The sequence below is a fragment of the Danaus plexippus genome, chromosome 12 (assembly GCF_018135715.1).
Source record: "Danaus plexippus chromosome 12, MEX_DaPlex, whole genome shotgun sequence".
NCBI lineage: Eukaryota > Metazoa > Arthropoda > Insecta > Lepidoptera > Nymphalidae > Danaus > Danaus plexippus.
In genome coordinates, this window is record NC_083545.1 from 7,326,742 (window position 1) to 7,341,591 (window position 14,850).

At 30.5% G+C, this 14,850-nt stretch overlaps 2 protein-coding genes across 2 annotated transcripts in view; one reads left to right on the forward strand and one right to left on the reverse strand.

Moving 5' to 3' along the window:
• Positions 1-936: 936 nt before the first annotated feature.
• Positions 937-2,206, reverse strand: LOC116772531 (uncharacterized). The gene is made up of 2 exons (XM_032664751.2): positions 2,108-2,206; positions 937-2,042 (listed from the first exon to the last, which is right to left on the reverse strand). The coding sequence occupies exons 1-2, from the start codon at positions 2,112-2,114 to the stop codon at positions 1,324-1,326; spliced, it is 726 nt and encodes a 241-aa protein (XP_032520642.2). The 5' UTR covers positions 2,115-2,206; the 3' UTR covers positions 937-1,323.
• Positions 2,207-3,526: 1,320 nt separating this feature from the next.
• LOC116772662 (uncharacterized) overlaps positions 3,527-14,850 on the forward strand; it is a 138,179-nt gene continuing 126,855 nt past the window's right edge. Inside the window, exon 1 of the mRNA XM_061522346.1 lies at positions 3,527-3,732. The gene's annotated coding sequence lies outside the window, so the exon portion shown is untranslated. The remainder of the gene's footprint in view (positions 3,733-14,850) is intronic.

A 14,850-nucleotide genomic window follows, 5' to 3' on the forward strand; every position in this document is an offset into this window, starting at 1 on the left:
CCGTCTACTCGTTTGCCCCCTTGGGACATAAAAAAAAAATGACTACGGATATTTCAATACAGCATTTAATAGAGCATTAGATAGGGGCCCCTTAAACCTACTCCTGGGTCGCAAGTCCCAGGTACTGATGAAGCTCCTCTCCCTGCAACGCGATGAACCCGGCACCCGCTCGGTGAATCCATGGAATGCTGACAGGTTTCGTCTCATAGTTCATATATCCGATGTATAATATAATATAATACAAATCACAAGCGTGATGACTGAGATTCCTAGGAACTTAGTACTTTATCTAGGCCTTTTTTAATATGACCTTTTCTTTTTCCTTTCTTCCTTTTTATTACCTAAAGATTTTTTCTTTTTTACTATGTATCAAATCAGTAGAATACATTGATAACATCGTCAACTGATATTCTATTTCCTGGAATCTAATTTTGTTGAAATAAATACTGCGTGTCGTCTTAAGCCGAGTTCGATATAAATGTATGAAATTTTCAACATTACTTTGAATAAGTGTTGTTGATAAAAATCTTCAAAAAAATTAATAGGTTAATACATCGTTCTATAGCCCATTAATTACTTTTTGGTAATTGTCTGTAACATATTTATAAAACAGCTGATATTATTTTATAACATTTTGTCAGAGATTTCTCCGAGGTTTTTTTTCGATGGGTTCCAATGATGGGTTATCGTTTTATATAAATGATCAAAACTACCAATTTTCATCTTATGTTATTCAATGTAAAATTTACTTTGTTTGTGCAATGCCTAAGATTTTAAATTATAGATGAGTCAAAACTATTTTTTTGGCATAATCCCTTAGAAATAAGATTATTTAAATATATTTTTATTTTGATTTCATTCATGGAAAAATAAGTTTATTTAGCAAGTGAAATAGTTCTTTAGAGAATAAATGTTATAATCTAGTTTTGTATTTTTCATAACATTTAACATCGCTATCCATTTTTGAACATTAATTTTTATTTATCACGATATAAATCCAACAACTGTTCACTCTAACATTAACAGAGCCTACATAAATATTTTATATTCAGTTAACAGTATTGACATTATATCTTAAACAAGATTCAATGTGTACCTTAAGTGGCAAAAAATAAACTTAAATAGGGAAAATAAGCAAATCTTCTCGTGTTTGTAACAAAAACTATTTGAAATATTGTCTAGATTTAAAAATTAAATATTGTCATCAATAAGTTATATAGTATGTGCAAAGAAAATAAAATTAACATTTCTGTCTTTCTAAAAGTATGTTATGATTTAATATAGAGAATTTGTATTATATGATGAATTGTATTAGCAATCCGCTTAGTCAACGAACTTCCAGGCATGTTTCCTATTACTTATCACCATCCTCAACATCCGCAGACAGTTTTCATGGTTGAGGAAAATCAGATCTATGAGGAGGTCCACATCAAACCACAGGTCCAACAATCTTTCTATGGCTTCCAAGTTTTGCAGCATTTGATAATTCTTGACAGAGTATTGTCTCTGTAACGTGCAGAATTTAAAAGACTTGTAGGCGAACGTGGCGAAAATTCTACACGCATTGTCTGTTTTGGACATAAGGAACCCCATCTTGTAGACCGATATCTTATTGTATTTCGCCCTTAGTTCCTGCATGATTACCATCTTGTTTCTAGCCTGGTAGATCGCTTGCTTCATCAGCTCGACCAACCTGTTTCTGACTCGGAACTGATCGAATTTCGTATTCAACAGCTTCCCCGGTGGGTTGAATTGTCTCCTAGCTTCCTTGTCCTTATCGATCACAACTCTAGGGTTTCCATTTTTGACTTTCACCGCTAGTAATTCATCTATGGGGTCGATGCGTTTCAGTATCGTTTCTAATTCGTCTTTGAAACTGCAGTTTAAGCCATTCAATCTATTTCTTTCCTCAATCTCCATCCAAACTTGACTAGGTTTGAACTTATCCAGATAGTCCTTGAAAGTAGTGTTATAACTTTGGTTGATTTCTGCAGTAAAGTTCGATGTCGTATGAACTATTAGCATTCCAAATACCATTATACCTAAAATACAACAAATTATCAAATAAAAATGCTAAAAGTATTTTTTTTTATCAATAAAAACGTACCTAACATATTTATAAACGTATTTTATATTTCACATCGTATAACCACCAAGACTGAATCAAAACATTATATTGAACTATAAGGTTTTTAAAGCCCATTAATTCTCGTTATGAAAATTACAATACAGTTCTATTTGTTATAACAAACCCTGCGGTTTTACTCTTGGTGACCAAAAACACAGCAATATTTTGAAAAACCAATATATATATATATATATTGGTTTACAATATATATAGTATGATAGACATATGCAATATATTGTATACTATTAAGGTGTATGTTTGTATACATACAGCCGTTTCTATTGTGTTTTATAACAAATATAACAAAATAGCTGTAATTGCACGAATGTAATGAGCAAGTAATGGGATTTAGTCTTGCAGAGACTAGCGACGCATATTCGTAGCAAGCGTAGTGTCGTAGCACCGTAGCGCCGTAGCACAAGCTTCGTAGCTCTATGTTACAGGAAGTGGTTTTAAAAGTGAGATAAAAGAAAGGTCTACTAATAAAATTTAATTATTCACACATTTTCTTCATTAAAATATATAAACAAACTAGTATTTTGAAAAACACTTATTCATATGAATAAAAATTGATTTTTAAAAATGGAAAGTTTATACAACTATAAATTACAACGATATAGTCAAACATAATCTCACTTTCTATTTGAGTAATGAAAATGGAAAATCTATTGAAAATCTGTATCTGACAGTTGAAGTTATACTTTGAGCAAACAATTCCTTCTTACAAAATAAGTAGAAAACTTTGAAACAAAACTCAACAGCGGGATGAGGATCGATAGAAACACAAAACTTTACTTTAATTAAAAACAGTTTTAAATTACTTTTACAATACAAATAAAAGTCGTGAAAGTATTGGACTAACATCTATACAAGACGAGGCTTCAGTAATCCTTTAATAATTCGTCACTTGCGCAAGCCTAAAGCCTTCTGGAAACTCATATTTTATTTGAGTCGAAAGAAAGGTTGGTCAAATAAGGTCTACAATCGTCAATACGTGCCGTCCCTTTCTTATAACAAAGAAACCGATTCCTCCTCTCTGTCTAGCACTCGCCCGTAACGACCACAGATTATTTAAATTTAATTTATTTTTCATTTATATATTGAAATGTTTTTTTGCTTTAAAATGTATTAAAAATACAAAGTCTGTAATTTCAATTGTCATTATAAAAATGAAAAAAGTCATCTTATAAAAGATTAAAAATAAAAAATCCTTACACAAGACAAAGTTGTATATTGTCTAATTTTTATATACTTAGAATATATCCTTTAATATATTAGGTATAACTACGGCGTTATTTTTAATGGCTCCTCTGTCTTAATAATCTGTGACAACGTAGTATCGAAATACGGTTTTCCTACCCCTCGGCTCAGTGTAATAAGGTGCGTTCAGACGTCCACACGTCTGAGGAACGGGGAAATAAACACGATAAGAATTATGTAAATGACATCACACAAGAACACGTGAATTACAACAATATATATGGTGTTATTATTATTTTAATTTTCGATTAATATATTTTAAATGTTGGTTATAATTGAAGTGGCGTGAACCGAGTAATGCATACGTTTGCATTCGACTCCGGCTTTTTGTGAGAAGATTACAGGTGAGCTGTCTTCAAGTCATTTAAGTATTACTAAAATATTTATATATAATAATTAAGACTTACAAGTCATTACCAAGTCCTATATTATTTTATATTTTATATGTTTTTTCAAGACAATTTATTGTTGTCTATTATATATTTTTTTCATTGGTTTTTTTAACGGTTCTATTCATTTTATTATAATGTAAATTATTTAATATAAATTGAAAAGTTTATATCCATACATAAGTGTAGTAAATCATTTTATAGTACGCTGTTTCTGTCACATATTATGTGATAAAGCTTTCTATATACGTAATTAACTCGTTCGTCTGTTTACGTTAAAATTAAACATAATGCCTTATATATTATAACGTAACGTAACTGAGTGATGTGAAAAAAATGAAGCCTGTTGTGTATATGTTACTTTGGGATATATTTTTTCTATTATTTAAAAAGTTATATGTTTTGTGTCTCCTGTCTGTATTTGAGTATATTTTGAAAGAAGCTATTTTCAAAATATTAGATATAATAACGTCTTTGTGATCGTTTTAATAGAATAATCGACGAAAATAAAATTTATATAAAAGTTGTAGCCAAAAATATGATGTGTATAAGTTTTTTATTCAATTTAAATCAATGGCAAGTAAAAATGCTTCTTGATTTTAATATTTTTTTCAATTATCCGTAACAAACGCAATGTAAGACAGAACACGTGGTGTTGGCGTGTTAAGCCTTTTATAGTATTTTTGGTGTTTAACAGTTAGTTGCAAACACTATAACAAATTATGGTAATTCAAAATTAATGGAATATATCACTAAAATACATATTTTTCTATCAATTAAAACATTTGACATTTATGGAGTAGAAATAAATATTTTTTCCATATAAAAAAAATATAAAAATTGTGAGCATAGTGCTGAATATTTCGGATTGTAATGATTAATTATATTTCTGTACTTGATGTTTTACAAGTTGAAAGTCGTTCGTTGTATGGGAGCAGTGTTCGATGAGGTCTTTCAGAAGTGGGACATAGCGTTACACTAAGAGGGAGTATTGATCCTTGAATATTGAAGTAGTGGATAACTTGTAGAATATTTATAGAAGTCGGAAGCTATAGCAACATAAACCGAAGCGGTCACTTAGTTACTAAATTTGGATAAGTAAAGACTCGGGATTCAGTCTAATTAGAGATATTAGATCGAGACTTCATGGATCTAGACTGAGATAGAATGCATTAAAAATATATAAAGTTCGAGCGGAGGGAGCGAGCAATTTGCATTATTGAGACTCCATTAGACGATATGAAGCGGCTCGTGAAATACTTATGACGTTTGTGTCATGGAATTGAATATATATGTAGCTATATATGTACATTTATCTGTTGAATAGAAAAAAAATCTAAACGACATGTTTATAAAAAAAATATCTCTTACCAAATATTATTATCATTATTTTTTCGTTCATATGTAATAGCAATAACAAAGTAATTTCTCATAGCAGAACCGACCTATTCCGGAGCACCGCCCGTGGCATCCCTTGCAACTTATGTAACTACCGACTTGGCCAGGATTATTTTGGAATATCGCCAGCTATATAAAGGAGCGTGTTATTCGTCTTACGATATGCCATCGATCGTTTCTTATATACAAAATAAAACAAATGATTCAATGTAGATTATCTGACGAATGAATAAAAGATCTTTATGGTAGCTCAAACTTTGTTATTTTTCAACTCAGACATTCTTTCTGTTATTTTTCTTTCACGCTTTTATGACTTTAAAATGTTATCTATCTAACGATTTTAAGATAACTTTATGAGTGTATTGATTATGTGTGTTTGCAAAGAATTGTCTTGTAGCGTAAAAAAAAACAGTTATTCAGATTTAATCAGAACCGTCACAGAAATAATTACGCCAGTTGCAAAATTTTATGAATACTATTAGTGAATATTTTACCGATTTAGAGGCGTTTAGAGTTTGTTCCAGTAATGGCCTTATAATTCCTTAAAACCGAAGTTTTATCTAGGTTTATTAATATTCCCAGTGTTTATGAAAGGTCTCGGGTCGCGTGTTAATTGGTCGGTTGGCATTAGATGCCACGCTAGCCTGTGGCATTTATATTTTCACACACTTTATTTACAATAAATATGTTTTAGAATAACGGTTATAAAATTATTTAATAATTAATGTTTTTGAATTTAAGAATCACGAGATATTTTTTGATTTGTACCTCCCTTTTCATTACTAAACCTACCTCCCTTTAAATTACTAATTTCTTTTGTATTACACGGAAGTTTTGACTACACATACGATATTGGAATGTTTTATTTATTTGCCTTTATTAATTCCTACATTCATCTTTAACTGAAAACAGTACAAGTTACAAGAAATATAAGAAAAATATACTAGAATTTTTTACCGAGAATGCCGTTTTTGAAAAAACGTTACTCAAAATGAATGCAGCTGATTCGCTTTAATTAGTGTTGCCTTAAAATATATATTAAATATCTCGGTAAGATGTCAAGACATCCGCAATATGGCCAGCCAGAATTCAAAGAACCGCCTCATCTGACGTTCCTGGGAGTACAGCTTCCTAACGACAATATGTAATAAACGAGACGCCTCGAATATCTTCACAGTTAAAAAACTAGAGTCGTTTATAAGACTGATCATTTATTAAATTTGCTGTAATTTTTCATCGGTTTTGAGGATGGCCTTGTTGAAACCATCTGTGGTTTTGCGAGTTTCGTAATGTTTAGAGAATGCTTACAAAAATATATCAGTTTTATGTCCAACTTTGATTTTGATATTAATTTATTCTTAATATTTCCTAAATGGATGTCAAAATGTTTTATAAATATTTATAATTAATGGTTACCTGAACTTATTCTTTATTTTTTGGTGTGTCCTATAAAGATCGCGTGTAAGGTCTTCCATAGAATTACTAATCGCCTTGCGGCTTTTAAGCGTTCATGGCAATCTCACACGATAATGAGCCAGCCATATTTCATGATATCAGTTTATGAATTGTTAAATTAAAATAATTTACTGTAATTGTTAACTTCAATATTATTACTTAATGGGATGAGATAATATTATTCCTTTTTGAGGTATTCTGATCAATTGATTGATTTGTTCATGACCGCAATCCGTTCAAAGCTGTTTGTATCGTGTGTGAACAGCAGTCATCTACTAGTATTGATAATTTTATATATTTAGACAAAGACAACATGCATGAAGATCATCTGAGTGAAGTTATTCGTCGCATATAATTCTTATACTTCCGTAAAGAGAGTTTATTTAGTTATTATATGTCTAATGGCACTATTTAAAACAGATCGATACAAAATTTAAATCAATTTAATAGCGGCGTTAAGCCTCACATTAGTCTAAGTTCATACTGCAGTAGCAATTTGTTAAGTACACGGGCATAACATTTGGGGTTATGTACTGTACATGTGTTATTGGTATAGTAAGGTATAAGCCGTGTAATGATTGCGTTCTGTCAGTATACGACAGAGATAAAATAGCTAGCGAAATCATGTTATTTGATTGCTGAAGAAGGTTTTGATTGGTTTTGAGAGATAAGTGTGGAAAACAAGTCCATTCTCGCATAGTGCTTGATAGACATGAAAAAGATGTTTGTACGCGTAGATAAGATTAGGATTTCATTAAAACAGCGAGTTATTTGTTAATTATTTATAATTTTTTCGAGTAAAGCGATGATAGACCGAATTAAGCTACCTTCTGTTTAAACCTTGTGTGTAGCACAGTAAGCCCGCTGATACATGCGTAAGTATTTTTTAAAATATATATATTTATAAATTCTTACATTTGCACAGATTCAGAATACCGTACATTGATTATAATGTTCATTTAATTACTTAGCGTGCGACGGTGTGTCTGAAAATACCTGTAGGCAAAGTACGAATATTTATCACTTCATTTGCCCCGAACGTTCTCTTGAATTTAAATGACAAACATAGTTTCAGAACTGGTAATACATATTAAATTAATTTGAGTTAATGGTATAATACATAATTAATTAGCAAAAACACCAAACTAGGCAGGATTATGGAAAATAAATGGTCAGATGTCAAAGACTAATGCAAATCATGCTGTGTCACGGGTCACAAAATTAACCATTGAAATACTAGCAATGACTTTTTGCGACACCATTAAGAGATCAGAATGTTTGTGACCAAAGTTACTTAGGCACAGTTTCCACGCTTTTTTACTATACATACATATGTACATACACATGTGTGTATATTGTGTTATGATCATAATTGTGTCAATATCTAAATTTGATAAAATTGAACTCCGAGATGAGAGGTATGGTATACCTCTGGTCTTTTAGAAGTGTGGAACTGCCTTTTTATATTTAATTTATTAAAACGGGAGCCAATAATTTCGACTCCGCTGTCCATTTGTCTGTTCCTTTCGCACCAGACCCTATCTCATAAACCATAATAGTCAGACAGTTGAAAACATCTCAGATGATGTATCTTTGTTGTTGTTACGATAACAAAGACAAAAACGCGATAAATTAATTATTAAAGGAGGCTTTCACACAATAAAGGCATTTTCTTTTATCACTTTTACAGATAAGGGTACGGAACCGGTATACGTGAGTTCGGCTCGCTCTTAGTTCATTTTTTGTCATTTTCACCAGAAATTCATCCACTTTTGACTAAAAAAATATTATAATATACCACTATCAACTGTTAGTTGTTAGTGACAACTAATATTCTGTGTTAATTGTGAAACGAGTGATTAATTGAGGGCTCCCAAGGGTGTATTACATGCAATTTATAACCCGGCAAAGTACGTCGTTGATCTCATACACATCAATATAAATGCCAGCCAATTCCACGAACGGCGAGCACATTAATAAACGTTAGGTTTTGTCGTGGCTTTGTTCGGATTATAGATAGTGTCCGACAATCCTTAGGGATGGGATGATTTCTGAATAAAGGTGTCTCCGTCAGCTGCGTACGTTTGGAGTGTATCAAAAAATATGTTAATTTTGAAGTTGAAACTAAATAAAGAAATTAAATTTGTAAATTTTTGAAAATAATACTGAAATGATATTTTCTTGTTGTTTAATTATGTTCCATTTTATTATATCGTTTATAGTCTTACATTTTATTTCATCTCAAAATATAGAAAGTAAAGTATTAAAATTAATCTCAAAATATAAAATAATGACGAAAACATTTTAGACGCTTAGAAGCTTTTTAAACTTAGATATTTATATGTGGGTATATAATTTATAATACAATGTCGTAATACTTCAAAACCTCTATTGTTGAAATACACTCCGTTTTTCAAACAAAGAAAGTCCATCAATCATTTTCGGTTAATACAACGATACAATTCTATGAGAACAAAGAGGATATAATGAAGAACAGACCATATTTTTTCCGTAATACCCTCCGAGATTCTTGGCTAATGCTTAAAATTTAAAATACTAATGACAGTTATTATATTAGTAAAATGGAAATGAAATAGCAAAAAGTAGTTTCATCTCAACTGACTTGTTTTATATTATGAAAAATAATACATTAATATTTATAAGGAACTTAGGGGAAAAACACTAAACATTATATAGCAAACGACTCCTATAAATAGTATGGGGAACGAAATGTTACGCTATTAATGTGATATACCGCCCCAATGTACACTCACAGTAACTTGTACATTCGGATCGTTATAAAGTACTGTTGTACAAACTTACTATAATGAAATATTTGTTTATGCAATCATGAATATCAAAACTTTTAATGAAGGAATTACGTTATATAATTGTTATAATAATATCAGTTTTTTAACAAGCCAATTAAGTATTAAGAATCATTTTATAAAAAAAAATCCTTTTAAATTTAAAGATATTTTAATTTTCTTTAGTTGTCAAAAATGACAGTTATTTTCTTTAAACCGAAATGGTCTTTTCACGGGTTTAAGCACACGGTATTCTTTGTTGTAAACTTCAATGGCTCGCCGTTTGTGGAAGGCTTTCATTTTGTCCTTCAAATCCCTTATTCTGCACACATTTTCTTCGGCTTGATAAATAAGGCTTTAACATATATGCTATAAAAAAAGTAAATTAATATAACTATGATATTTCCTACCAATTATTTATTTGTAACTAAATGCATTTTCTGCTTGTAAATTTAAAATTATAATATTTTTTATTCGCATATTAAAACAATCAATGGAGACTTTATTTATATTAAATATTCGTATAAAGAAATCTGTTTTATTAACCTGTTTTTGTTTTATAAAAATAAAATTATAAATTAGGACTTCACTTTTAACAATACGTATACATTTTACATGGGTCAAAGCGTCACATAAACTAGTTAAATTTTATTAGACTAAAATACGTAAGGAGCAACATATTTTTCCATAATTGGTTATTTTAAAATATAAAACAATATTTCAGATGAAAAAATTTTGAAGTCCACTGCGTTGCTTTAATTGGGATTGCTGTGACCAGGTTTTGAGTTTCATCCAAGATTGCTTGTATTAATTTTTCCCGATAAGTTATATGATATCGGCCTGATACGAATGGGTCGAACCTGAACTCTTTGAGCCCAGTTTGGTATCAGCTAAGTTTATTCCGATAAAGAATATAATAAAAAGTATAAAAGCATCTTTTATATTCAATATTTTTTGTAACAATATACAATTTAAGAGCAAAATAACAGCTATTTAAGTATTTAAACTTTACAACAAAACAGTTTCGAATTCCATGAAAATCGCTGACGGATATAAAATTCTGGACTATTAACGTGAAAAAAATATTCATTGAGTAAATTGCATGATAACAATATTATACATCTGTTACTCGTTAAATTGTTTTTCTGCAGTGATTTATGATATGACGCAGAAATAGTTAAATTATTATTTAATGATAATTATATTTATTCAATAATTTCTGAGTCAGCGTTAAAAATTTTTGTTTGTACAAAACATATGATTAAAGTCAAATAATATTAAAATTACAATTTGTTTTTATATGGACGACAGTACCGTCAATATAACGAAGAAGGTAGACCAAAATTTTGTAATGAAACGTTAGTGTGCAAGTAAAGAGACATATTAAGGTCTCAAAATCGACTATCATCGACTGAATAGATTTTAATGCTAATATAAATAACAGACGAAGCAATGAAAAATATGTTTAAAACTTAAATTTTATTCAAATTCTATAAAATATAACCATAAATTAAGGTCATCTGACAGCAGTGTTATTGTGTGTCGGTGTTCAGAGCCATCTCATGGTGTTGTTTCAAACAAATATTGGGGTAAAAATGTCGACGGTACCACGTCCGGATAATTCTACCTAATAGCCACGATTATTGCACGCTGTTATGTTTTACGTAATATTTGATTAGATTTCCTTATTCATTTTATTTCGGGTTTTCTGTTGTTCTCGTCATATCAAAGGGATCCATATCTTTGCACAATTATTGGAGAAATTAATGCTGTAACAACCGCTACTTGACTGAGATGAATGTTATTATATATTTTTTAATACACAAAGCTTCAATCACACACTCCATTAACTGTTTAATGGAACAAAATTTTGTGACAAGAAAAAAAAACATTTGAATATCTACGCGAGGGGCTTCTTGAACTAGTGAACTCTCTTTAAATGAGATTGACACTGCTAACCTCGTCTGGATAATTAACGGAAGCCCGTATATGAACTTGTGATAGATTAATTTTTGCAGACAAGAGAATTAAAACCTGTTAATTATAAATCAGTGTTCTTTGTTTGGTATGAAATGAAAAACTTGATACTAGAGTGAATTGATAATGGTTAAACATCTATTAGAGATTGCTTCGGTTGTTGTGACAGTTTGTATTAAGGTTAGCGTGACTCGTTAACTGTTGTGTGTGAATTGATTAATTTTCCAAGATAGAACGTCGGTCAGGCTTTCAAATAAATCCTGGATAATCCTACAGAAAGTTCAATAACGACAGCGTCCTTGTGTCCTTCAGTCAGATTTACAATCTACGTTGTTTGTATAAACTAAATTACTTTGATTAACATCTTCATATTTTAATAGCTATTCCTCTTAAAAAATATTACGAGATCTAAGACTTTCGCGAGTAAATAAAACTAATACCTTTTCGGATTTTACCGTGATCACGGTTGCTGAAAAGTAACCGACACGTCGGGATTATGTAGTTTAAAATAATAAAAATTCGCGTAGTAAAAAATATTATTGAAATATGCTATAATTTTTAAGTATTTTTTTTAATTTCACACATAAGTAATGCATTGAAAGTTTTATGTTTAGTGTATTCACTAAGAATTCTCGTAGTCATCAGTACAGAACTGTTTATACAGTTTTATACTGAGTCTTCATCCCTCTGCACCAAGAAATGAGTTTGGGTCATTTAAAATTAGTACAGTGACAATAAAACAGATGTTTAAATATAAATTATAGATAATATATTACCTATTTAGTAAATCTCGATGGACTCGTTACAATATTTCATCTTAAATTGACAGTTCAATAAACATTAACCGGGAATGCAGGTCAAATATGTGTCATAATTTAAATATTGAAAAATATACGAAGCAGACATTGAGATTTCTTCTTCTTTCGTCACAGATAATTAAGACGCTTAAATGATTCCACAAGCTGGTATTCAGAAAATTGTATGAGAATTTTTATTTAATCATCGGGAACTTGCATTCATTAAATCGATATAAATTTAAATGAAAATTTAATTTAAATTCAACTGAATCCTTTATTTAATCGTACCTTTATTGAATAATGTCTGTGTATCTACTAAATATAGCCGGTCGTTATATTCTGAAGTCGCATTAGAACGTTTTAGTAATGTGGTAGAGTTCGGTTGGTTACGAATCAAGTTTGACGAACTTAAATGAGTTAGTTAGGTATGCATTAGATTACGTCATCGAGTTGGCTTTTATTATTTAATGCATAGCAACATCTGCGCAGCTGGAGAGCTGGAGTGTATAATGATTTCATCCCATAATTATTAGCTTAATAAAATTTATATTCATATGTACGACTGTAAATGCATGATGTGTATCTTGTTTATCTAACAAATAAATGAGGATAAAGTGATTAACGATGAGTTTGTTTAAAAGATCTAAAGGATTATAGAAGGATATTCTATATTACATAAATAAATTTTAACTGACTGGATCTGTCCATATATCATCATCATCATCAGCCTATCGGAGCCCACTGCTGAGTAAAGGCCTCTTCTCACACGGAGAAGGTTAGAGCATTATTCTCCACGCTTGCTCACGTATGAGAGTCGGGCTTTTAACTTCCAGGCCACCACGACGTCCATATATGACGAAAAGGGAATTTTAAAGTTATGTCCATTACGAAGCAACATCGTTATTAACTTCGACATAATTTTAGCTTCTGTTTAAGAAATCAGAATGCAAATACGAAAAAAGGTGATTTGTACAGGTTTGGTCAGCCTAAATAATTATATTAAACTATTATTTGTAAATACAAACAAATATTACTACCACTATAAAACCAAAGAAAATCGTATGAAACTAAAGTCAAAATCAACTTCAAGTTGTTAAAAACGTTTTTCCAGCCGAAAATCAAAAATTAGGAACACAAAGACACGTATTGGAAATGACCATCACATGATGTATTTTTATCGAGAAAAACATGTTTCTATAATTTCAGCGTAGAGCTTCACAAGCCGTGTTTCAAATTTACATAATTAAAGAAAGTTAGTTGTAAAGGAAATCATTGGAACTTGTAGTCAGCACGTACGACTTGTAGGTTGTAGGTTAATGCTATGCAATCACGAAACCTCATATCTTCCCAGTGCATTCTGTTGCACAATGCAGATATATTTTCACCGAATTTTACATTTTGCGAGAGTTAGCACAGTTTGTATTATATTTCGTAGGTTTACGCGAGCTACAAATACTGTCAATGTATACAGCCACTAAAAATATTACGCATTTAATGGTACATGCATTACGTGTGTAGATAAATATATTTTGATATTATTTATTATATGAAATTAACACTCTTGGTTCATATCGCAAATCTGGTTCGAAATACCAGAAAGAACCAAACACCACAAGTTATAAATAATGTATAGTTAATGCTGAAGTGCCAAGTCATTGGAAAATTGGTGAATTTAAAAAAAAAGTCCAAATTAAACAAAAATAGCGTGAGTTAAATGCGGAATGTTTTTTAAGTTACAAATGGAATATCCACTGTGCGATTGAGGGCTATCAGATCACAGTTACAATCATCATGAGATCTTGTGATACGAATGAAGCGGAAGGAAAGAAGAATTGTAAGTTTCTGTCCCAACAACAAAACAAAAAACTTCTGTGACAGTTATAGTACCTTTGGATAAATTACGAGCAGACTTTATACAAACTGATGTAAATTAATTGTGATTGGGTTGAAGTTGCTATTGGGTGCTGTGATTGGGAAAGTAGACTTTATAAAGTGGGTAAACCAACTCAGCTAGTATGTTTAAAACTGTTGTCAAACCATTATTTCCGACCGATGTCAAAACTATCAAGTTTTCCATTAAACAGTTTTCCTGTTTGTATATGTTGCGAAATAAAATGATTTATTTTCTTTGTAAGATAAGATTTGTTTTCTATTTGATTCTCTGATAAATTTCTGGCGATCTGAATGAAGAAGTCGGATTTAAGGGGCAATGGTCCTATCAAAGGTCTCTATAAAATTATTTCCATATAATGTCATTTCATATCAGTGTAGTATAATGCTTTTGTTTTCGATTGAAGTTTTGTCGCAATTAAAAAATAAGTTATCTTTTTAACCTTCAGTTTGTCGCTAAATGAAAGGTCAAAATCTCAATGGGGTAGTGTTCATATTAGAATTAATATGCTATAAAAGATAATCTTTCCCTCTATATACTTTCTTAAGTCTTAAATTAATAAAAAATAAACGTATAATCAGCTATATAGCCTGAGACCTCATCAGGGTTGCCTTTCGTTATTTTATAAAAACAAAAGTTTTATCTTCATATATCTCCAAGATGGGTAACTGATTAGTGAAGGTAATATTATTATGTTCAAGGACTACATGAATTGTTCATCGGATGTGACGTCTCTAGTAATCCCTTT